This window comes from Rhipicephalus sanguineus, chromosome 1 (genome assembly GCF_013339695.2).
Source record: "Rhipicephalus sanguineus isolate Rsan-2018 chromosome 1, BIME_Rsan_1.4, whole genome shotgun sequence".
NCBI lineage: Eukaryota > Metazoa > Arthropoda > Arachnida > Ixodida > Ixodidae > Rhipicephalus > Rhipicephalus sanguineus.
In genome coordinates this window covers 194,085,812-194,109,940 of record NC_051176.1, presented here as the reverse complement: position 1 = coordinate 194,109,940, position 24,129 = coordinate 194,085,812, and the positions used below count along the sequence as shown (strand labels likewise).

The following is a 24,129-nucleotide window of genomic DNA, read 5'->3' as shown; positions in this document are numbered from 1 at the left end:
TGTCGTTCATAATCATGTTGATAGCTACCGCGGTTTCATCTGCTGCGGCTGTAGCGAACTGTAAGCTCTGTTTGGATACTGTCTTTGCTGGCTGCTGGCATTCCTCTGCAGCTGTGTGGTTGCCATTCCTAATAGCGGCGACCACGGTTTCCTCCTTTGCAGTGGTTGCGGCAAGCAGTATTGCTTTTACACCCCTTGCGCATTGGATGAGTGTGTACTTTGAGTTTCGTGGTCACCATTCGTGATCACATTGACACGACTGCCATCTTGTTAGCAGCAGTTGCAGCAGATGCGTGTTGGCCGCACGTGTGTTTTCAGGACAGTGTGTTTGTCATCCACAATCACAGGGATAGTGATGACAAGCAGTAGTTTCCTATTGAATGCAAAGTCAGAAACATGAAGAGCTATTGTACCACGGCCCGCACATGCAATGGCGAAAAATTAATGCGTGTGGTCATGAAGAATGTGTCGCAGATGAAGGCACGGGTCTTGCAATGTGGCCACACTGCTGTGGAAAGCATGATCCAACGAGTTGCCATCAGAATTTTGCAACACTCCTAGACTAGCTCCCTTTCCTTATGTGGTAGTACACATGAAAACTTTTTTCGAAGGGGAAATACCTGGCAAAATTGTGTTAAGACTTTTTTCGTATTGTTTTCTCGGGGCAGCTGACGGGGAGCCAAAATTTTGTTGTTGTGCCGATATTCGTTGTAGCGGGATTCAACTGTATAGCCAAGGTTTATTGAGCTCCATTGGACATAGCATGGGATAAGGTAAAACCTATATCTGTGGTTGATTGGCATATCATTAGCACGTTTATGTGTTTTCATGGACCTTGTAATCTTATTTTAAATTTTGTCTCTGTTGAAATAAGTGAAATCTTTATCCTATGCCTTTAGGGTCAGCCAGCAACAATCTTGACAAACAGCAAGAAGAAGCTGAAGAACATTGCCATTTTCATCAAGGTGAGAGCGGCTTTGTAGTTGTGATGTTATGGCTAAGCATTATTTTTTGCAGGATGAGGAGGAGGATGAGGAAGATGAAGAGGAGGAGGAAAAGGAGGGGAAGAAAAAACAAGATGAGCCGATCTTGGGGCGTGGAGGTCGAAGAACGGCAATCTTGGACTCTAAGCTCAGGGTAGGTCATATTGCGCCCTGAAAGATAGGCGGAACCTGTGGTCATTTTTACAGATATAAGTGAAAGGTTGCATCGTCAGTTTTTGGTTGCATCGACGTAGGCCATTCTAATGCACTTTGCATGCTTTTTTTTTTTAATTTTATTGTTGGTAATTGTGCCACGTTGTCATTGGTATCTTTCTGAACTCAAGTGAGAAAACTGCTGCTACATTTTTGCTACAAAGGGCAAATGTTCCTGTATGCTGCTAAAAAGCCTTGTTTTCATAATAATTAGTTATGGGCGAATATCCGAGTGAGTATTATAGTCTTCGAATACCCTTTGGCACGAATCTAAATTATTTTAAATTTCTAGGTACGTGAACTTAACAAATAGGCACATTGTAAAGTAGCAGTACGAAAAATGAGGACAGAAAAAGGCGCAGAAACAAGTAACGTAGCACTGCTCCCCTGCAATACGTTCAACCAACTAGCCGACAAGTTCACCTATCAAGAATAGGCGTATATTTGATGGCATGTAGCCCCCCCCCCCCTGAAACCACCTATCCAGGGGAAATCACTACTGCCGCGAAGCCACACTTCAAGCTTCATTGTACATATTACCTGCATCTTGATATATTGTTTTTCTTTTGTTTGGTTTTTTAAGTTTCAAAGAATGTTACATGGAATTATATGTGCTAAGTATAGCAAACATTAAAACGTAGCATATTAAACTGCTTATAACTTGCACCCTACTGCTATTCAAATCCTGCCACTACAGTTGAACCCCGCGATAACGAAATTGGCGGGGAAACGGGAAAATTTCGTTATCGCGAAATAACACAATACAAGTAAGGAAATGACCAGAAAAATGAAAGTTTATTGCCAAAAGTCTGTTAGCCTCGCTTGTCGGCCTTTGCCATGCAGCAAACGCATACATCTTTCTTCGCTGTGCAGCAAGTGGTCCATCGCGACATCATCGTGCGTTGCTAAGAACGTCCGAATCGTGTCGAACGCGTCCAACACATCTCGTGGGTTGGGAGGCTTCTTCGCATGGCTTGCGCCCTGGTCCTCAGTGTCGTCAGTTTCGCGCACACTGTTCAAGATGACCTCGTCGTTCAACTCTTCATGCACTACCACATCTTCATCGGCGCAAATAAACTCATCGACACCGACACTATCAGGAACCTCGCTGTCAAGAGACGAAAGCGTTGCCCAGGCGTCGGTAAGTGACTCGGGCACTGCGCTCACAGCAGTGGCTTCGTGAAAGCAGCACCACGTGAGCTGTGCACAGTACACGATGCATTGCTCTAGGTACACAAAGTGTAGTCGCGTGCCGGTAACAAGTCGATGGTGATGCGACAGCACATAAAAAAAGTATAAATTAAACAACATGGTGCCCATGACGACATCCGGCGCGGGCAACTACTTCCGGCAGCGTGTAGATTTTGTAAACAAAGATGGTGGTTCCCACGCAAGCGTAATGTGGTTAGTGCTTTGTGCAATTTAGGTGTACAGCAGAGGCCTTCAAGCACATTTTGCTGACCACTAACCTTGCGCAAGTATATTACGTGCGGGAAATGTTGTGTCAATTTTCGTTAATGCGGGATTGCAATTCAGCAATGTTTCGTTGTTGAGAAATATGAGATACAGTAGAACCCCGCTCATACGTTTTTGAATGGACCGCAGGAAGTAAACGTAAGAGACGGGAAACGCAAGAGCCGAAAAACAGGAAAAACTACAAAATATTTAGGGGTACAGAATTTTATTTCAATGCTTACGAGCAGCACGAAAATTGGCGCGCTCAGCCGCGATCTAGTCGATGGATAGAAACGCGGAGTTGGAACAGCCTCATCCACAGAAATGTAATCAACGTATGTGATTTTTTTAACACCAACAGCTGTAGGCATGAAAGAACTAAGCACACGCAATCACGACCAGCGCGGCGAGTCAGACCGCGAACCGCGCGCTCGACCATGCGAGCTCCAACCAGCTCGAACTCCTCCCGTCCTCCGACAAATAACAACGATGATGAATCTGCGCCAACGCGATGGCAGAAATGAATGCCAATCTCGAAGGCCTTGCTTTCGCGAGCAATTAGGTCATAGACGCCATGTTTGTGCAATACAAATCTCAAAGGCTATGCTTTTGTCAGTAGTAAATGCCAATCTCGAAGGCCTTGTTTTCGCGAGCAATTACGTCATAGACGCCATCTTTCTAATACGAATCTCGAAGGCCATGCTTTTGTTTGCATCAATTGAAAGATCCTGTTGCTTGCGCCTCTCGTGCGGCTAATATTACGGTCAAACCAGGCCAAGCTGCGTGAAAATGCACCATGGCCGCTCTCTTCGATAGTCACTCGGTCGGCTCCGAGCGGACTTCGCAACATATCATACGGGAACGGTCCGACAGTTACGACATATGTTGGGACCGGCGGAAAACGACGTAACAGCCGGGAAAACGCAGCAGTGAGGAACATAACAGCGGGGTTCTACTGTACATTGAATCCTATGGGCGTTCGTCGGGGACACGAAAATATTTCGTAGTCGTGGGAATTTTGTTGAGGGATTTCGTTATTGTGGGGTTCGACTGTATTCATAGTTGCTTCCAGTTTACTTCAGACCAAAATAGTGGCATTCGCACACGCCTAGTTCCAATTTTTAAACACATTTTGCAAGTTAGTTGGGTCACGACAAAATTCTCATTTTTCATTATAATATGTGATGTATACTATCAAAACTATTTGATTCGAAATTGTTCGTCCAAATTATTATTAGCTTTGAGTTCACTTTGGACCTGAAATTTACTATTCGCGTATCCTTAGTAATAATTGCTTGGTGTCTGCTGCATGATTCCTGCTATGTAACATCTAATAGCTCCTGCTAATCTGTTTGCATCGTGGCTATGGCAGATGATCGACTGGGGCACATCCTTTATGGAAGTCATGAAACATACACCAGAGGCACACATCCAGACGCACCATCTCTGAGGTTGCAACACTCAGTGGATGGACAGTGCCGACCACCAGCCAAACCAGTGGTGTGGCACGCATGCTTGTGCTTGAGTTCTGTGGCCATGTGGGCAGTGTACGTTCGTATCAAACATCGTGGGGTGAAAGGCTGTTCACAGCAATTGTACTCTAGCACACTGTAGGCTAATGGGCCTCGGCAGGGACCACAGGAAAGTTAGTATCATCCCAAAAGTTGTGTGAGCTGTGATCGTATTATCGAGATGCTAATGTAAAAGGCATCAGCCTAACTGCGTCACATTGCTGCTTGCAAACTTCGCGACTGCCTTGTTGTTTTCCTCATTCATATTCTTGAGCAAGGTTATCGCTGCTTCTAAGCAGGCGGGATCAGTGCATACACTGCACCACGGTGTTAGAATAGTTTAGGTGGAGCGACGGCGCGTTTAAACGAGGAGAAATCGGGGACCTCTTTCCCTTTCTTGCCGAAAGGAGGCGCGCGTGGGATCGTGGCTGCCTGGCTATACCCAGCGCAAACCTGACGCTTCTAACATTCGGTGTTTTTGTGTGTTTAGCGATACCACAAGGCCCTGTGAGGATTGTGTGGTATTGTAATATCATACACATAAGTTAAATATAAAGACTTAGTATGTTTTATGCATGACTGTTCGGCATGCAGCGTGAAGCTCATCAACACCACCTTCAGCCTCAGCAACACCGGGGCCTAGGTGATCATGGCCGCATTTTGTCTAAAAAAGTAAACCTGCAGTTGTGTGACGTGTGTTGAATTCACCTATCATTTGCCCTTGAAATATTAATTGATGTATTTGCGGTCAGCATCATATACAGAGCAGGTATTATGTTAAGGGGAATTTCGCATATGAGATCAAGTGACCCTACAGAATGTTTTACTACGAACCTCTTATTTGCAAATTCCGTAAACATTTGCGAGAAGACAAATGCTTTAATGTAATGGATTAGAATAACTATTTAGGTCTTCCGGGTCGTGCACTAGCACATCGCGCCGCTCCCACGTTGGAAAATACAGGATTGAAAGAGAATGCAACGAAGTGGGCGACAGCTTGTGACCGATGGCTACGAAGTCGTTCTTTGATATATTCAAAATAAATAGACTGCAAGGTATATACGTTACGGTGCGCCAAGAATTTTCTCACAGTACTGGTACGATCTACGAATTTTACATATTTTTGCCTGAAAAAGCTGCTTTAACTCGAGTATTGTATGGTGCGGCTAAATGATATGAAGGAATGTTTCCTCACAAGAACGTTTCCTTTATATAGCGCTTCCCATGATTTGGTGACAAATCGCGCATCAAAATGTTTTTCACAAACAAAATCTGTTTGCAACTCGTGATCCTTCCATGGAATAGCATGTCGCCACATTTCAAGCGGTCACTATCCTTCGGAGCAGCAAAAAAGGAAACTTCCTCCGTGCACGATTTGTAGCTCGAGTTGCATCGCGGCACAAAACACTTCTTGCTTATCTGGACAATATAAGTTTTGTAAATAAGGACACGATGAACAAGGATAAGCTATGTCAAATAGGCTAGCATTTGGATGGCAGGCGTTTCGACTGGCGAACGTATATGCACGATTGGGGCCTCGTCTGGTTTGGCGTGTTAGTTTTAAAGGGTCAGACAGTGACATCACGGAATATGGTGTCACTCTCAATTCCTGTCATTTTTGAAAGAAGAAACTGGAAAGCAAATGGTTAGGGCGCTGAAAAGGAAACGAGCACGACCATTTCACATTTGTGCACCCACAGCAGGGCACAAAGTTCTACTTCTGCTACTACAACAAACAGCATGTCTGTGACGAATAACGAGAGGCACAATGAGATGGCACATGGTGAATCATAATGGATTGGTAGTTAAACGGACGTTAACCCTTTGCGGTCCGTTGTCGGGCAGCGCCCGACAACGCAACACGGCCGTAGCGGTCCGCTGTCGGGCCCCGCCCGACAAGGGTGTTCGTGGTTTAAATTTTGCTGTTTTCTCACCGCGAGTCGCGCGCATTTTTTGTATACATGAAGGGCCATCTCTTGAGGAATAAGTGAGCTTTGTTTGTTGAGGTTTTACTTTTTTGACACTAGGGTGCAGCACTATGATCAGCACGGGGCCTAGAGCGTACCCACTCGCGCGCGCGGTTCGCTGAGAAGCATGGCCACGTTTTCACCGCGTGCGTTTTACGGCGGTGCTTTTAGCGAAAGCGAGGATGACTTTAGTGAGGAAGAGAATTACGTGCCTCCACCAGACAGTGATGACAGTGATTCGACAGAAGTGAGTGACGAAGACGACGACGGCGGCGGTGGAAACCTGCAGTAATAACCCTGGCCTGCACACAGGGGAATGATTTGAGCGGTATCATACGTTGCCCAAATATCACTAAAAGAGTTGCCTGCAGAATGCAGGAGCAAAAATAAATATCCTGTGCGTTCTCTTCCACAGCTTGTGTTTTTATTCGCGGCGCCAGAAACTGGCGAAATAGTTTCGGACCGCTAGAGCCGGAAAGTGGGTAAAGGTTTTGGACCGCAAAGGGTTAACCTTCATTACCACTCGCCAGCCAGCACGTGTAAACGTTGCAAAAGCGGCTGAACGGCTAACACCGTGGGCGGCTGCTTGAATCCATCCGATATGGTGCATGCACAACGACAACCCATGAGAGGAATTTCTAACCTACCATTGTGAAACGTGGTGCTTTCTTCTTCTGACAACCGTAATTTAGTGAAACGTCAACCCCCCCCCCCTCCCCCGCTTTCTTTTTGACTAACCCAGTTCGAGTCCGCCACGGTGGATCAGTGGCTAAGGTGCTCGGCTGCTGACCCGAAGGTCACGGGCACGCTGTTCCGTTGTCGCGGGTTCGATCCCTGCCGCGGCGGTCGTATGTCGGTGGAGGCGAAATGGTAGAGGCCTGTGTACGTTGCGATGTCGGTGCACGTTAAAGAGCACCAGATGGTCGAAATTACCAGGGCCCTCCACTACAGCGCCTCTCATAATCATATCGTGGTTTTGGGATGTAAAACACCAGATATTATTATTATTATTATTATTATTATTATTATTATTATTATTAATATTATTATTATTATTATGAACCCAGTTCGTCACGGATGCCTGACCCAATTTGCCACGGTGGCCTTATTTGTGCACGAGCTAAAACATTTTTGAAATTTGTGTTCACCTGTAAACTCATTATCGCTGTTCGCAGAAGCTATATTTCCTATGTGTTTCCATCTGTTGGCTACCGCCACTGAATTTTCTTGATGTTGTGCATCTACTTTCAAATAAGAGTGATATGTGCAGTTACCCTGATAAAAAACGAATGGCCATCAGTTGAAGAATTGTCACAAATGCAGCTTTGTAAGCGACGTGGCCCCCGTTGAAGCGGCTGACCTGAAGCCTCGATACACCCCGCACAGCCTGTTGGAAAAAATGCAAAGCGCGTCTCCGTGTTCGGCGGGGAGGCTGCGCGGCCGGAGGCGGAACGTCGGTACACCTAACCTATTATAACACCATGCACTGCACCTAAATGAGGTGACAAAAGGGAGTCTGCAGCATAGAGATTATGGCTTGATAAGGATGCCTGCTTAATGCTTCTGCAACACTGAGACATAAACATATCATCGCTTAAAGGTATTTGCTAAAGGCATGACAGTGGCACTTGTCTATAGCCCAGTTTGTTTTCTATGTGAAATTCGCTGGAACATAGCATTATGTTACAGATACTGCAGTGCCTGCTCTTTTGCATGTCTGGGACCAGTTTTGAGCTCCTCGGATGACTGGCTTCAAATTTTGCTTTAAAGGGACACTAAAAGCAAATAACAATTTATGTCAGAGTGAAAGCTCAATGTATGACAATGTCTAAAACGGCAATATTATCAACAGCAGTGCCCTGCTTACTGAGAAATTAAAGGGACACTAAAGGCAAATAACAATTTATGTCAGAGTGAAAGTCCAATGTATGACAACTTCTAAAACGGCAATATTATCAACAGCAGTGCCCTACTTACCGAGAAATTAAGCTATATGTATCACATGATGAGCGCCACGAGTGGGACATTTTCGAAGTGATCCCGATGACGTAGGGAAGTCGGCCTACAATAAATCACTAGTAATCAAACTAGCAGCAGTAAAAAAAGAACCTTCCGAGCATCAAAAGACGTAATAAAATGCTGTTTGTTCGTTTCCGCTTGATTCATGGAAAAAAAAAAAGAAACATCCGTGGCGTTGCCATGAGGAACGGCGCGCGTGGTTCAAAGGTTTCGTTTTCGCCGAACTGCGCCTCGCCCGTCTCAGTGGTAGTTTCGGGATCGCGTACTGCCCGCGTGTGTTTTGCGCGCTCGTGAAAGTCGCTCTGACAGAAAGTTCGACAAAATGCCGCATGAGCTTCGTCGCCCGACACCGCACTGCTGGTTTCCTCGCAGCTTTCGGGCTCGGGCTCGGGAGAGTCGCTGCCGAGGCTGCTATCGTAGTACGCAACGACGCCGGCACTACGAGCCCTCAGCAGCATACCGCGTTCATCGGGGCTCAAGTCGCTGAATTGGAGCCCAGCGTCGCGAGCCAATGTCTCGTTGTCAAGTTCTCCGTCCACATCCATTGCGGCGATTGCGGCAAGCTTCGATGGCTTCGATGGCCGTTGTTGCTACTGTGGGTCCCGCTACTTCCGCTCTGCTGCTAGTGTCGGCGGCCGCGCAGTAAAAGCGGGCAACGTTGGGCACGGCAGCAGTGACGTATGAGAGTCGTATTTTCAGGCGGGAGATTTGAAGCGCGCTAACGCGATGCGGACCACTAAAAACGTGATTTTATTTCAAAATAAGCACTTCCTTCGCACAAAAGCAGCACTACGAGGTTTCTGGACCGCTATTTCAACAATCAACGTCGACTTAATATTTGCCTTTAGTGTCCCTTTAAGCTAAATGTATCGCACGATGAGCGCCACGAGCGGCACATTTTCAAAATGATCCTGATGATGTATGAGAGTCTGCCTACAATTATTCGTAATGAAACTAGCAGCAATAAAAAAAGAACCTTCCGTGCATCAAGAGATATAATAAAATGCGGTTTGTTCGTTTCTGTTTGATTCATGGAAAAAAGAACCTCTTTGGCGTTGCCAAGGGAATGGTGAGCGTGGTTCAAAGGTTCCAATTTCGCCGAACCGCGCTTCACCTGGCGCCCTGCTTCACTCACGCGGTCGCGTCTCAGTGGTATTTTTGGCATCGCGTACTGCCGTATGTGTTTTGCGCACTCGTGAAAGTCGCTCTGACAGAAAGCTCGACAAAATGCCGCATGCATGTGATGTTGCCGGATGCCCGAATGGTGCACACCGCCACGCAGTAAAGGCGGGCAACGTTGGGCATGGCAGCAGTGACATGTGAAAGACTGATTTCAGGCGGTTGATTTGAAGTGCTCTAACGCGATGCGGACCACTAAAACGTGATTTCATTTCAAAATAGGCACTTCCTTGGCATAAAAGTAGCACTACGAGGTTTCTGGACGGCTATTTAAACAATCAACGGCGACTTAATATTTGCCTTTAGTGTCCCTTTAAGATCGATTGTCTGACTCTCACTGTTTTGGCACAGGGTGCTGTTGCTCTTGAAATGTAGTGCCTGAGCATGGGATTGTAATTGATAGAAAACATAACCGGCACCATTTTGGAAAGGCTTCATGTGGTCTATGGGGCAAGCGCGCATCTATATTGGTGGTTTAACTTATCTGAAAACCCTACTTCCTTTGTCATTTTTTTCTGGTATTTAAAGCTGTGCGTTAACATTTGCAGTTACTGCCCCGTTAAGTCAAAGTGGGGACTGTTAGCATGGGATTCCAGAAACCTCTCAGCACTTCTTTTCAACTGAAGGGACCTCATTCATTGGAACAGTAAAAATTGCCCACCACAAATGAGGCAGTATGATGCTGCACTCACCACAACCACCGCTTAGTGCCAGCAGTGGCCAGGGCTGAGTGCTTACGTTTTTTTTTTCTTTTCCTTTAACCCTTTGTGGGACAGTGGAACTCATATGTCTCACTTCTTTCTTCGCCATGTTATAATTTTTTTTATCAAAACCGCCGAATAGATTGCTTTCAGACTTTTAGTGCGACCTCGTGGATGCTGTGGAAAGCAGTTTTAGTAGTTGTTTTTATGGTATTCACAAGATGCCAGCAGATAGCAGTGTTTCAAATGAACCATTCCGCTTGCATGCGCTGTATCTTTTTTCATCAAATTTTGGCGCTCTCTCCACCCAATTCAGCATGAGCGGTATGCTTGAAAAGTTTATTTCATACTCACGAGTTCCTAAATGTGCTATTATAGTGGTTTTATTCGTTCCAAGCCATACAGTTGTGCAATGCAAAGTTGACAACCTTTCAGTGGTATATATTAGAAAACGTAGCCAGTCTAACATTGTGTGCAACTGATTGCAGTATCCACTTTTCATTCTGCTTCACGCAGGGAAGTCTCTTCCAGTGGAGGAAGCAGTTGAGCTTCCTCCACGGACAAAAATTAGACTGCTGCAGGCATGCCCAGTGCCCACATCTGCTGCTCGAGTGCCGTTAGCAAGTTGATGTACAATTGATATTTAGTTGAGCCTTTTTTTTTTGTGTGTGTGATAGAGAGTAGGTGTTTGTAGGCCCTGTCCTTTGTGGTTTGTAAGGCAGTAGCAACTTTGCATTTAAAAAAAAAATACTTTTTTTTTTTTTTTGAAATGACTGTCTTTCGGTGTCAATGGGACACATATGTCCCACTTTTTCTCTCGAAAACTCTTAACAATAGAGAGCTCAAATTTTGTACATATTATAAGAAGCTGATAGAAATGGCAGTGCCACCCTCAATAGGTGGCGTGCATTGTTCATAACATTATGCCCCATAAAGGGTTAAAAAACTTGGTAAGTGTGGTGAGAAACTAAGCATTTTACCATGCGGCATTACTAGATCATTGGGCTACTGTTATGTCCTGATAGTATCTGAAATTGTGTCCTCTGTTTACATCGTTTTTCTTACCAAAGCTTGGTTTTCTGTAATAGTGACGCCTTAGATATTTTGAAGCATTAGCTAATCTCTTTAGCTTGACTTTATACTTTCCTTTAGCATCCTTTTTATGGTTTCACAGTTTATGAAAGAGTATTGTTTTCCCGGTGTGTCCTTCAATGCAGACAGAACAGTCAGCAGAAGAGAAACGGCAGCAGAACCAGAAGTTGCTTGCAGAACGGTTGAATCAGGCAGCCAAAGACAGGCTGGCATCACAGCGAGGTGTGCAAAAGGATGAAAAGTAAGGTGGCAAGTTGAATTCCGAGGTTGTTGTGCGCAGGTCTTTGGTGCTGTTTGCTCTTCCCTTGCATGGCTTTGTGGTGATTTTCTAACTTTTCTTTCTTTCCTTTTCACTTGCAGTGACTGGGATAAGTACGCACAGCATGAACTAAGGACAGCCTTTTCTTTATTCTGTTTGTTCTTTTGATTGTTTTTTCCGTAATTGCATGGCCTTAAGTGCCTAAATTATATTGGTAGCTTTACTTAATCATAATATAACTGTTTTCCTCCTTCCCCTTTTTGATGAGAAATTTATATATTAGTGACACGCAGATAGTCGCTAATTTAATAAAAGAGGAAGCATGCGCTCTTTAAAATTGGCAGATAGATCCAGCACTCTGCCACTGTTTGAGTGTATGAGAATACAGAACATGCATTTACTGTACATATAGACTTTCGTGCTTAAGCAAGGTAATAAATAAAAAGTTATGTTAACATTACCACATATTCTTGTGTAATAGTCACATGTTTAAATTTGTGCCTAAATGTTCTGAAAAAAAATTGCACATGGGCAGCACTCCTTTTTTAGAATGTCGAGTGCTTTCTCTGTGAAGTATTAACGAGTTACCCATTGGTACCATCTTCTCTTCGGTTGTGGGCACAGTTTATAGTGTTTTATTTGGATGCTTGTTAATGACCTGATCGTTAATGTTAAATTCCTTTTGTGGCACATGCAGTCAAGCTTTCCACCCATGCTGTAGAAGCCTTTCACGGTTTATGTACACATCTTCACTCCCATGTTACCCAAAGCATTGTGGCAGCTTTACCTCCGATCAGTGCAGTACACAGCATATTGTATTTTCTCGCATATAATCCACAACAATAAATCGAAAGATGTGCTTGAAAAGTGGGGTCGCGGGTTATATGCATAGTGTTTTTTGTTTTTTAGAGTTAAAGTTAAGGGTGCGGGTTATATGCAGGGGCGGGTTTTATGTGAGAAAATACGGCATCCGCAAGTTGTTTCTGCATTTGAACATTCAGAGGAAATGGGGGTCAAACAATTAAGAATGTTGAGAACATATATTTTAATTGCAAAATTGTCCTACAATGTTTTACTTGAATCTGTAAACAATGCTGGCATCTTCTACAACAGGGGTTTTTAAACTTTCTGCCCTTGGGGAACCCAACAGCTCCAGATTGCTGTGGAACCCCTAGCGTTCCTCTATACCCTGATGGACCTTTAACACAGGGAAAACAAGGCTGGGGGGTGATGACACTTCTAGATCTGCATAACCAAAGTGCTAACGTCACCACGTTAGTCTGTTATCGTTAATCTCTAAAGCCATCGCTTTTGATGGGAAATGTGGAACTTGCAATAATACAGAGATAAATTTTGGATTCCTCTTCAACTGCTCCAAACTTACTCCGAAATGGTACTAAGAAAATGCAGACGAGGAACTTTAACTGTGTGACCAACTTGCAAGCCCTAAAGAAACCGAAAACAATCTTTATACAGTTGAACCCCTTTATAAGAGGTATGCATGGGGGAGAAATCCTTGCCTGTTATATGAGGTGTCCCTTATAAGCAGGGTACTAAGTTATGCATTTTCCTATCAACCCTTACCTTCATGTAGCACACTGGTGTCCCTTATACCCCACGTGTCTCTTAGATCAGTGTCTCTTATAAAGGGGTTCAACTGTACTATCTTCCTAGCATACTAGTATGCAGCTTTATTGGCTCAGCTCATTTATGCAACAAGAACTGGCACATCAAGTATATAGCTGATTTAGCTGTGGTTTTGCAACTTGACATGCAGGCTATTTTGGTGAAATGTAAAAATGACAAGATTGCTTTGATCTCATACCTATTATTAACTGCTGCTTTGGTAACAGTTTTATGTGACTGTGGTTACTTCTATGATGTGGTACTAAGCAACTGTCGTTTTAATTGTTCGTTTCTTCAATTTACATTGATTGTTGTCTGTGAAATACCTTTTGTAATACATATTCATATTTATGGCATATTTTGCCATCTGTTCCTAAAGCGCCAATAGCTGCTTCAAACTAGCATTTTTTTCTGCTCCAGAAACACTTATGGCTGCTCCAGAGTGGGACTGTTTCTGCTCCAAAGAGTAGAAGTCACTTCCATCACTGCACTTTTTAGAATTGTAGCATATGATGCTAGCATGCCTCTTCAAATATGCATGGTATGTTTGAAAACACTGGTGGTTCACTTACTGTTTGGCACGTGTGAGCCCATGTCCAAGAAGAGCTTCATCTTATATCCATATATGTAGCATTTGCAATCAACCAGATTCCAACAGTTCCAGCTACACCATCATGTGCCAGCAATGCTGAATAATGTAGCAGAAAAATCCAAAAACAGTGAACTCCCATTAGGACGAACTCGGTTAAGACGAATTCTCGCTTATGCCGAACAACAGAGAACAGTTTGTTTGGTTTCCCATGGACTCAATGCAAAAAAAATTCGCTTAAGAGGAACCGCCCAACTGTACTCTTCTGTTAACACGAACTTTCGCAGTGATCGACAATGCTGGCAATTCTGCGAAACGAACACTGCAGTCTTGGTGGGGCATTCAGGCGACCGGGAAAAAGCAAGAAAAGAAAAAAAAAATCTCCTGTCAATAAACACCTACATTCACGTCTTTCAATATCACCTTTCTTTCTAAATCATTTGCTGGCTGCTGTTGTTGCTTCACTTCGGTGACGGTCACCATCACTATGAAGCGCAACGGCGGCGGCAACGCGCACAAGCACAGCTGGAGAATGCAATGTGCACGAGCTCGCACGCTACGCGCGAAGTCACAACACAAATAAACCAGCAGAGTAGGCGTAGACACTGGATGCACGGGCGGCCCAAACGCTTCTGCCGGGTGATGACTAGCGCCACCTAGCCACTTCCCCCCTCTCATTCACTATCATCATGATCCTGCTGCAGTTGTTCGTTTGGTTTCGGTTTCTCCAAAACTCCGGTTCCGTCATCGGTTACGGCAAGCAGTGCTTGAACCTCCAAGCTGCCGAGATCGCGCGACTGAAAGCATGGAGTCCCGACTCTAAAGTTGTCCGAGTTAACCGGTGCGCAGCTAAATCCCTCCGAATTAACGAGTATTGAACACCATTGAAGAATACACAGTTTTACTGGGATCGCGCCAAGAGTCCAAGTTGACCGAATTTCCGAGTTAACGAGATCCGGATAAACAAGGTTTTACTGTAAAAGCTGGTCAGGGTCACAAGCAGCAGTAGCATGTTAGCTTTTTAAAGCATGCATGCATTCATGTGTGGTATGTACGAAAAACGTTTGGGCCCAAATTTATGATAAGTGCGGCCATTGCACGAGAATATGTGGTAGTAATGATAAGGAGAACAGGTGCATGGAGAATAAGGTGACCTCTCACTAAGGCAAAGCTTGTGGAATCTTATGTATTTATGTTAAAAAAGTTTTGAATTATGATAAAAGTTCTCATGTCTTTCTTTTCTTGTCTTGAACCAGAATCCGGAAGTCAAATGTTTCATACAAGTCTGTGAATCAGATGCCAAAGGAACCAGAAGTTAAAGAGCTAAAAATATTTGTTGGTAAGAGGTTCTTCTGTTTCTAAATGGGTGTCATGTGTGACTGCGAAAATGTCATATAACAGACAGCAGTTAATGTTATGATGGGTATCCTATTGTATTTGACAGGAATGTTTTTTGCTGCCTTTGACAGATGCTTCAATTATTCGTTGCATAGTTGCATACCGGTATGCAGCTATGCAGCGTCATGTTGTTCAGTGGTGATTTTAATCAACCGGATCTGTGCTGGCGTGATGTTCACTGTGACAGTGTTATACGTTGCACCGCGAACATTGAAATGAAAAAAGTCGTGCACACATTCGGTCTAGTACAATACGTAAGGGAACCAACACGTAGAGACACTATTCTAGATTTGTTGTTTTCAAGGTCACCTTCCTTAGTAGGTTCTACAGTCCAACCAGGAAATGGCTATCATTCAGCAGTTGTTGCGACAGTGAAAACGAAAATTCAACTATTTACTTCTTGCGAGAACAGAAAGATGTTTTTCTATGATAAGGGGGATTATGAAAGTATAAGTGAAAAACTTCAATAGCTGCCTACTTTTGAGTGCCTGGCGGACGAATGTGATTTAGATAGACTGTTTACACCAACAGACAGTTAAGCAAAGGGACATATTTGTGGTTTCTTAACTGTATTGCAATGATTTTCAGTTAAATTGAAATTAAAGTGTACGAAAAATCACCCTTTCTATCTGTAGGATTCGAACCCACAACATTTGAATTTCACGTCCGATGCTCTACCATTTGAGCGACAACGGAAGGTGCTCCCCCGTGCACTTCTTTTTTTTGGGGGGGGGGGGGGGGGGGGGGTATCTGTGCTAAATTCCGGGGAGTGTTCGCCCAGGTGGCGAGTGGGCTGTGGCTTGCAGCATGCGCCCGTGATGCCCTCTGGCAAAAAGAGAGGTTTATAAAATATAGACCCAGTGTTTATTTGTGCTACAATTGCATATAAACTTATTTATAAGTGTAGCAAGTTCTAAAACAATGTATTTTACCACTTACAACTTGCACCCGACTACTATTCAAATCCTCAGTGATTGCACTCCTGTGCCATCCTTATAATTATAATATCGTAGAAAATTGTGCCAAACTGCGCCAGAGTCTCCGGTTTGGGACCGTCTATCACCAGCAGTCGCACCACCAGCGCATCAAAACATGTGCAGCTTGATCTTGGGACCTCCAAAATCACAACCACGGACTAAGAATTATTTCGCTGAATAAACAACGCTCGTGCGTGCGCCTCGAGTACGCGACAATGACATGCATGGCACTGACGCAGCTTCTGCTATGCAATTTGCATAACGGTAAAATGCGCTCTCCGCAGAGGCTCGTGACGTCTAGGCCAATCGGTAGCGAGATAGTGTGGCAGTGATTCACCGACGGGCATCGTCTGTTCTAGAAACGCTTCTGATCGCTTGTTTCAAGCTTCGCACGGCATGTAATGAAAGCAATGTTCACTAACTACACATGTGCCGCTAATGTCCGTCACTTCTGTTTCTGGACATTGCAGAATGAAATCTGGGAACGCTATCAATAGATATATCGAACAATATCCAATTTCCTGTGCTTCGCAGCTGTCAGTAGCGGAACTGTCGCTGACGGCCATGGCATCGGAAGGCCCACTGTGAAGCGGCTACACCTTGTTTCACATCCACCCCTCGCTTTCCAGTGCCAGTAGCTGACTGTTAACAAAAAAAATCAGTTTTGTTTAAAGGCTATGCAATGAATGCGATAACAACAAATTGTATTGTTATACGAAGTAAGACTAGCAGCTAACTTTTTTGGACCCGATCTCGCGTAACTCAACAAAACGCTGGTTTAAGAAAATGTAGTTGTTCCAGGGACCAAAACGGTTTCCGTGCTATCAGTTCTCTAACTGCGAAGTAAGCGTTGAGAGCACAGCAAGTTTATAATCCATCTCCTGATGCCTCGAGATAGCGGGCAACCCCCGCGACTGCGCCCTTCAATCGACGCATGCAGCCCCTCCCCTCCCCTGGCGTCCCTTCATGATCCTTACAAAGACGAACAGGGCGTTTCCTCTCTGTTTGATAAGCAAACAACGGCAGCCCTCGCACGCGGTGTGATGTTATCGCATGCACTCGCCACACAACTGAGACGGCCGGCTCATTTCATATTCGCTTCAGCTGTGTTCGTTGCCAGCGATCGCAAGATTTCACTCGCAAGTAGAAAATTCAATGCGTGGGGTGATATTATCAATTTGGGCTTTATATGGAAAGTGACTGCAATGGCGACAGTGAAAACCTGTCGGGATTGTCCATATAATTGCTATCGCAATAAAAAGAGAAAAAAATTGAGGAGCCATTCCCCTCTGTGAGGTGGATGACTAGCGGAGCTGTTTAATGAGCTGCACAGAGGTAACATGGTGGAGGCCAGTTTAGTATGTAAGGCCGGGTTGTTGACAGCCAGGCTGTTAACGTGCAATAGTCATTATTTTTTGCGCTGCTCCCTAAAGGGCACTGGGGGTTTTCGGCGTATAAATGGAATGTCCCAGCTATATATAGCTTCGCTGTAAAAGGAAAACGAAGTTTGTTATAGTTCCTAATTGAATGCACTCTGGACACTTTCGCAGAAGCTCGACTTGAAGCGGATCTCCATCTTTCAGGCAAACTGGCACATGCGTAAACGATAGTCTGGAAGCACTGCGAGAATGCTCTTGCTTCAGCGCACAGAGAGGCCTTGGAGAGAGGGAAGGAAGTGTCGGAGGAGGTTAGCTTTCTTAGGCTAGCTAAGTGATCTCATGTTGCGCCCAGCAATACAATCGATCGAGAAGAAAAAATGCCTGGCTTTGGCCTTGGAGTTGTCTTAGGGGAATGCACTAGGGACAGTGTGAGTCTTTATCATTGGGGCACTGTTGTACGTCGTGGCGTTTGTCTGCCACGTCTGGTGATAACCACATAGATGTATTTAGAGTGCTATTTCATAAAGTACAGTTTTATTGATCCAGGGGCCGTATTCTCAAACGATCGCAAAAGGCGACAATCGCAAAGGTATCACCTTTGGTGCGCACTGATTGGCTGTTGAGCAAAACCGGAAAAGTGAGGGCGCCATCTAGTATTTCCAACGACGTGACGGTGCTCTACCTACGGCGCTCCTGACATGCCTGGAATAAACGAATGCTCCTTATCACCTTTCGTTGGTGGTGAAGTCTAGCATTTCAGTGACATAGACGGTAGATTATAGTATACAATCCTCTGTGGATGTGCGCAACATTTTTTACACCGAAGCTTTAGCGAACATTACCTTGCGGTGCTTTCAGTACTCGTTCTTTGCCAGCGCGTGTTCTTTCGTGGTTTGAACATTTCAGGAACATGAACCGTGCCTTGCTTGCATGGTTTAGCACGCGCTGGCAACATGTTGAGATGTTGAGACGATATCGCTGCGGCGGCGCACTGCAGCTGAACTCTTTATTACGCTGTGTTAAACTCTTAACGAAAATACATTTCACACAGTTTCATTCTTTAAATATTATGCTGTGCATTACACAATTGCACAAAAAAAACGTTGAAAGCACTTTCAACACGTCCTATATTTCAAGTAGCCGCAGCCAAACCTGGCCACTGCGTAGAGGCCAGCATACACATGAAAACACCGCACTCTGCGCTCGTACAGTACGCTCACTCCTGTGTTGTGAGACATTCGTAACATCAACGGCCAGTGCAACAATGACGTCATAGGCAAGTGTTTCTTCAGTTATTGAACGCATCAGATTCTACATCACCAAATGCGATACTGTGGCCTTTCGCGATCGTTTGAGAATACGGGCCCAGTATTCTGTTTATTTGCTAGTGTCAAAAATAATTGCTGAAGAGGTTATTCTAGAACACTGAACTGCATGATGGCCTTATTTGTGCATTATCAAGTGAAATAAGGACTGCTGCTGAGATGATTTTCTCAATGAATCAAAATATTTCTTGTACTTGTGCGAATAGTAAATTCAGGTTTGAAGCGAATAGTGATTTGGTCGAATAATTTTGAATCGAATTCGAGTGGTATATATCGCATACAGTAGACTCCTGTTAAACTGAACCTGAAGGGACCAGGAAAATATGTTTCATTTAACAGGAGTTTCGTTTACTGAAGCACCAAGCACAAAACCAAGCATGTTAGAAGCAGTTGTTCTATTTAAGCAGCAATTTCATTTAAGAGATTTCCGTTTACTGAGAGTCTACTGTGTTATAAAGAAAAATGGGCATATTTGTCATGACCCTACTAACCTGCACAGTATTTTTTAAAATTGGAACAAGGCCTGTGCAACACTTTTTAACAAGCAGCTTCAAAACTCTGTTTTCTTGCTCTAAAATGCTATTTTTCCTGTTCTGAAAAGGGCTCCAAATGCAATCTGAGCTGTTGCACCCCTGTAAATGCAGTGATCTCCCACTTATGCAAGTGCTTGTAATTGTTAGGAAATGTGTGTTGCCAAAAGGCTAGTACTATATTGCAGGTGTCACTGCCTGTTCGGGCATATCACAGAGCCAGCACCCCAAGCTCAAGACCAATTATTCTTTACTTTCTGCTAGGTAGGATACTGTATAGTATAGACCTTTTTTTTCGTGGGCGCCGTCATATTGCCTAGCGGCCAGCGCTGTCTCTGGTCTGGCAGTTTAGGTAGAAAATGAGTCCGAGACGTCCTGAAAAGGTTTGATCCATTGAGGGTCAATTATATTTATACACGGCGGTGCGAACGTGTCGCAAGGGGTCGTTATATATTTTCGGCACTGTCTGTCGGTAAACCGCGCAAATATTTCGACTCATTCTAGCTGGGCAAGCAATTGCTGGAACTCTTCGAGGATACAATGAATTTTTTGCTTGCACTGTAATCTTTTAGTTTGTTTTTTCATTCTCTGTTTCTTTATGCTGTCGCCCAGACTACCGCTCATACATGCGGTTGTGCGTGAGCGCAGAGTTGATTTCATGGTGCAGACTGCATCTGTTAACACTTACAAACTGTCGGCTATCATGTTTCTCAACTTTTAAGTGACTGCTTATTACTCGTTTGTTTATTGTCCACCAGTGCGAATAAAATGAGAGCTGTTTACAGGGAGGTGCTGGCACATAAAAACGATGCTGATGTTGACATGCTGGCGCGCATCTTTTTCCTTTTTCTTTTGAGAGTTGATACTTGATTGGATTTCGGCGGCTACAAGGCGCACATGGTTAGAAAGTTTCTTCTGTCGGTGAGGCACCAAGCGCGCCTGGGCTCGAGCCTATGATTGGCATCGGAGGTGATTTGTTTATTTATTATTTTTTAATAACTTGGTCTACTAGATGTGCAGGCTGTTTCACACTTAGAGGAAAACTCTGAGCACGCTGCAATGTGCTCAGAGTTTTCCCCTAAGTGTGAAACAGCTTGTACATACTCTTTATTGCGAATTTCTTACTGTCGTTCGCAAAGCTAAGCAGCAAAATTGGCAGTTATAGAAACACTAAACAAGCATAACAACAGGGTTTTTGTTTAGCGCTTAGAAGAGAATTAACTAGGTGACTTCTGCGCGGCTTTCGGACACGGTTCTTGACCACGTAAAATATTGTCTTCCTGAGGTAGTCGTTCGGTTCTACACACGTAGCAATGGAACCTTCTTTTTTCTCTCTCTCTCTCTCTTTTTTTTTTTTTTTTTTCCTTGTACAATCGACGACCGATAATTCGGACTTCACGGGGAACGTAAATAAGTCCGAATTATCGAATGTCCGAAAAAACAAATGCGCCAGAAAAAAAATACTTTTATTGACACTTCAAGGTCCCGGTGGCCGAAAAAAAGTTGTCAACGCCTTGCTGCCCGCACTTCCGCTTACGTGCAACCAAGTCCGCCTGTATCTCCGCCAGTGTAATGTGATCGCTGTACGATGAAGAGCTGGTTTCGTTCGTGAAGGCAACGCGTCTGTGCGGCGCACTTAGCGGTCGCACAAAGAGGCAGCATGAATGGCGGCGCGGCGCGTTTGGGTTCTCGCCTATTAAATGCATGCACTACGCATGCAACTGCACCAGGCCACATGCACTATCGAGCAGTTGATTGAAGATGCTTATCATAGGCTTGTCAGCGCTTGAGCCGTACTGGCGCGTTTGCCACCTGCCGCCATGAAACCTCCGTACATTTCTACTGCTTATCCATAAAGACATCGCCGCACGGCGCCTTGATAGCGGCCCCTTTGAATTTCCGGTGCGCTTCACGCCACAACACTTCGGCATCGCGACAAAGCTGACTTTTGAACTGTGCTACTGTCGCAAACAGGTCGACTCGCGAAAGCGCTGGTTCGAACCTACGAGATGATAGACGCGGCAGAGGTGGGGGCTTCAATTATTGCCTTTCGAACCTGCAATTTGGGCAGAAAGTCCGAAAAATCGGACGCCGAAGAGTTTTAACGTCCGAAATTTCCGACGTTCTTGACCACTGACGTACAGCAAAACCTCGTTAATTCGAACTCGGTTATTTCGAAATCCCGCATAATTCGAAGGGTTTTTGTGGTCCCGTATTTTGCAATGCAAACCTGAGTGGATAATTTGAAGCGGCGGTCAGCGCCAGCCCGGTTAATTCGAAAACTTTGGGCGCCATGTGCCTATTCCCGATCCCGACTTCGCCGCAAATCCGCGGAAGCCACGGCCCTTAGGAGCCACAGGGCAATGCAGTGTAGTGATATTATAAGTGACAGTTGAAGCAACCCAGCCTCGCTGCTGCTAGCGCAAAAAAGAAAAGAAAACACGGTCTCGTGGTCAGCTAAAAACGTGCGCCTGCAGAAAAGACATGCTTCACTGCAACACTGCGGTGACACGCGGGTAGCATGTCGCATGCTTCTCGCAACGTCAGCACGTCACGATTTACCCATTCTTTTTGGGAGAAGAAAAGATAATAAAGGACGGTCTGATGGAATTCATGATGTATGCGAACCTCCGATTGGCGGTTGCTTCGGCAATTTCCGCACTTGCACTGCTGGCGGAGTTCTTGCCTGTAACGCCTAATTCGAAAACTGAGTGAAAACTTCAATGATCATGTTTTTCAGCCAGAACACATTGCGGATTCTGTCACACTCGCCATTATCATATTCTTTATTTTACCAGAAAGAATGGGCGAATGGTCGCATCATGACGCGCTGAGGCTGCGAGGAGCAGGTGACATGTTGCCCGCGTGTCACCACTGTGCTGTAGTGAAGCACGCCTTCTTTTCCGCAGGCACGCATTTCAGCTGACCACGAGACTACTTCTTTTCTTTTTTTTTTTTGCGCTGATAGCAGAGAGGCCTGCCGTTTTCCCGAGTTCGCGGCAAAAATGGGACCGGGTATTGCTGGAAAACAACCCTTGGAGCCACAAACTAGAAGGCCAAACAACCACCTCTGATTACTTTATGTAATTCAAAGTTCCTTGCATCCCGCTTTTTGTATGTTTCGCTAATTCGAAAACCCGCTTAATTCGAAAGTTTTTCACAGTCCCAGTGACTTTGAATTAACGAGGTTTTACTGTATATGGGGCTGGTGACGGTGCCGCGAAAGCGTCCGAAGTTTCGAGCATGTCCGGAAAATCGGGCGTCCGAAAAATCGGCAGTTGAATGTATCTGCCGCCTTTCGTTTTCGTCGGCGCTGGCTGTGAGGGCACCGTTGGCACCATTTAACTCAGATCTTTTGAGACAGCAGAGCGTAAAATAAAGCAAGTCTCAAGATCAAAATGAACGCGCGCGCAGAACGCTTTACCGCAGACGCATTCGACAAAATGGCGGCGATAACAGCGCAGCGCGGAGATACAGGAACCGGAATGTAGAATGTTCGCGATGTCGATACGATTTTCCATAGTTGACCAGTGCCTCCAAGATCAGCATTTCCAATCACAAATCTGAGGCATAAAGTAGCGATCGAAATAGAGCCTCATAGATCCCCAATTAGCTTTCGTTTTGATCTTTGAGGCCATACTTTGTATGGTACGGGTGCCGGAGGATAATGGCTGGCGATTCGGCGTGCGCGACAGTCTCGGACAGGGTCCGAATTATCGAATGTAGATCTCGCAGCTGTCCGAAATATCGGTCGTCTTTACACATTACTTCTATGGGATCATCGGCGGTGCCGCGCGACTGTCCGAATTACCGAGCATGTCTGAATTATCGGTGTCCGATTTATCGGTCGGCGACTGTATATCGCACATCGTATACGATACACTGCTTTCTTACGGCAAAGGTAACCTCACGACAAGGATCTCGCCACGTCCTTTTCATGTAGTGTCCAGTGAATGTTCAAGTTTTACAAGGCCTGTGCAGAGCACAAACGAAATGTATTATGCCGGTTACCCTGCTGCAAAGTAAGGGATTTCTCGTCCGTGCTAATACCGCTACATAAACTGCAGCGATCATCGTTGAGCCAAGCTAAGAGGCTAATTGTTCGACCTATCACGTCATGTTAAAATATAATAAAATGAAGTGAAAACAACACAGTTGGCTATTCGAATGTGCTTAGATGCTTCGCGCTTTACCGGGCAGGGCCATACTTGACCGCTTATGTTTGTTCACCTATCTGGCCATATCCGATTGCCATTTGACTGGGAAACTGGGAATATAGGATACAGTCAACTGCCGATTTTTCGGGCGCCCGATTTTCTGGACATGCTCGAAAATTCGGACGCTTTCGCGGCACCGTCACCAGCCCCATAAACGTCAATGTATAAGAGCGTCCGATTTTTCGGACTTTCTGCCCAAATTGCAGGTCCGAAAGGCATTAATTGAATCCCCCACCTCTGCCGCGTCTATCGTCTCGTAGGTTCGAACAAGCACTTTCGCGAGTCCATGTGTTTGCGACAGTAGCGGAGTCCGAAAGTCAGCTTTGCCGCAATGCCGAAATGTTATGGGGTGAAGCAGACCAGAAATTCAAAGGGGCCACTATCATGGCGCCGTGCGGCGATGTCTTTACGGATAAGCAGCGGAAATGCACGGAGGCTTGATAAAGACAGATCGCAAACGCACCTGTGCAGCTTAATTGCTGACAACGCTTACGAGTCTTCATTTAACTGCTCGGTAGTGCACGTGGCCTAGCGCAGTTGCATGTGTACTGCATGCATTTGGTAGGCGAGAACCCAAACGCGCCGCGCCGCCATTCATGCCGCCTCTTTGCGTGAGACCGCTAAGTGCGCCGCACAGACGCGTTGCCTTCATGAGCGAAAGCAACTCGCCATTGCCGCGCCCGTGTGCAGTCAGGAACGGAGTAGGCAT

The 24,129-nt window shown here is 45.1% G+C and overlaps 1 protein-coding gene across 1 annotated transcript in view; it reads left to right on the top strand.

The window, feature by feature from the left end:
* Nucleotides 1–24,129, top strand: part of LOC119404816 (FACT complex subunit SPT16) — a 135,027-nt gene that overhangs the window by 63,036 nt on the left and 47,862 nt on the right. Inside the window, exons 11-14 of the mRNA XM_037671491.2 lie at nucleotides 900–965; nucleotides 1,018–1,137; nucleotides 11,246–11,361; nucleotides 14,851–14,933. Of these exons, the coding sequence (XP_037527419.1) occupies nucleotides 900–965; nucleotides 1,018–1,137; nucleotides 11,246–11,361; nucleotides 14,851–14,933 (385 nt within the window). The remainder of the gene's footprint in view (nucleotides 1–899; nucleotides 966–1,017; nucleotides 1,138–11,245; nucleotides 11,362–14,850; nucleotides 14,934–24,129) is intronic.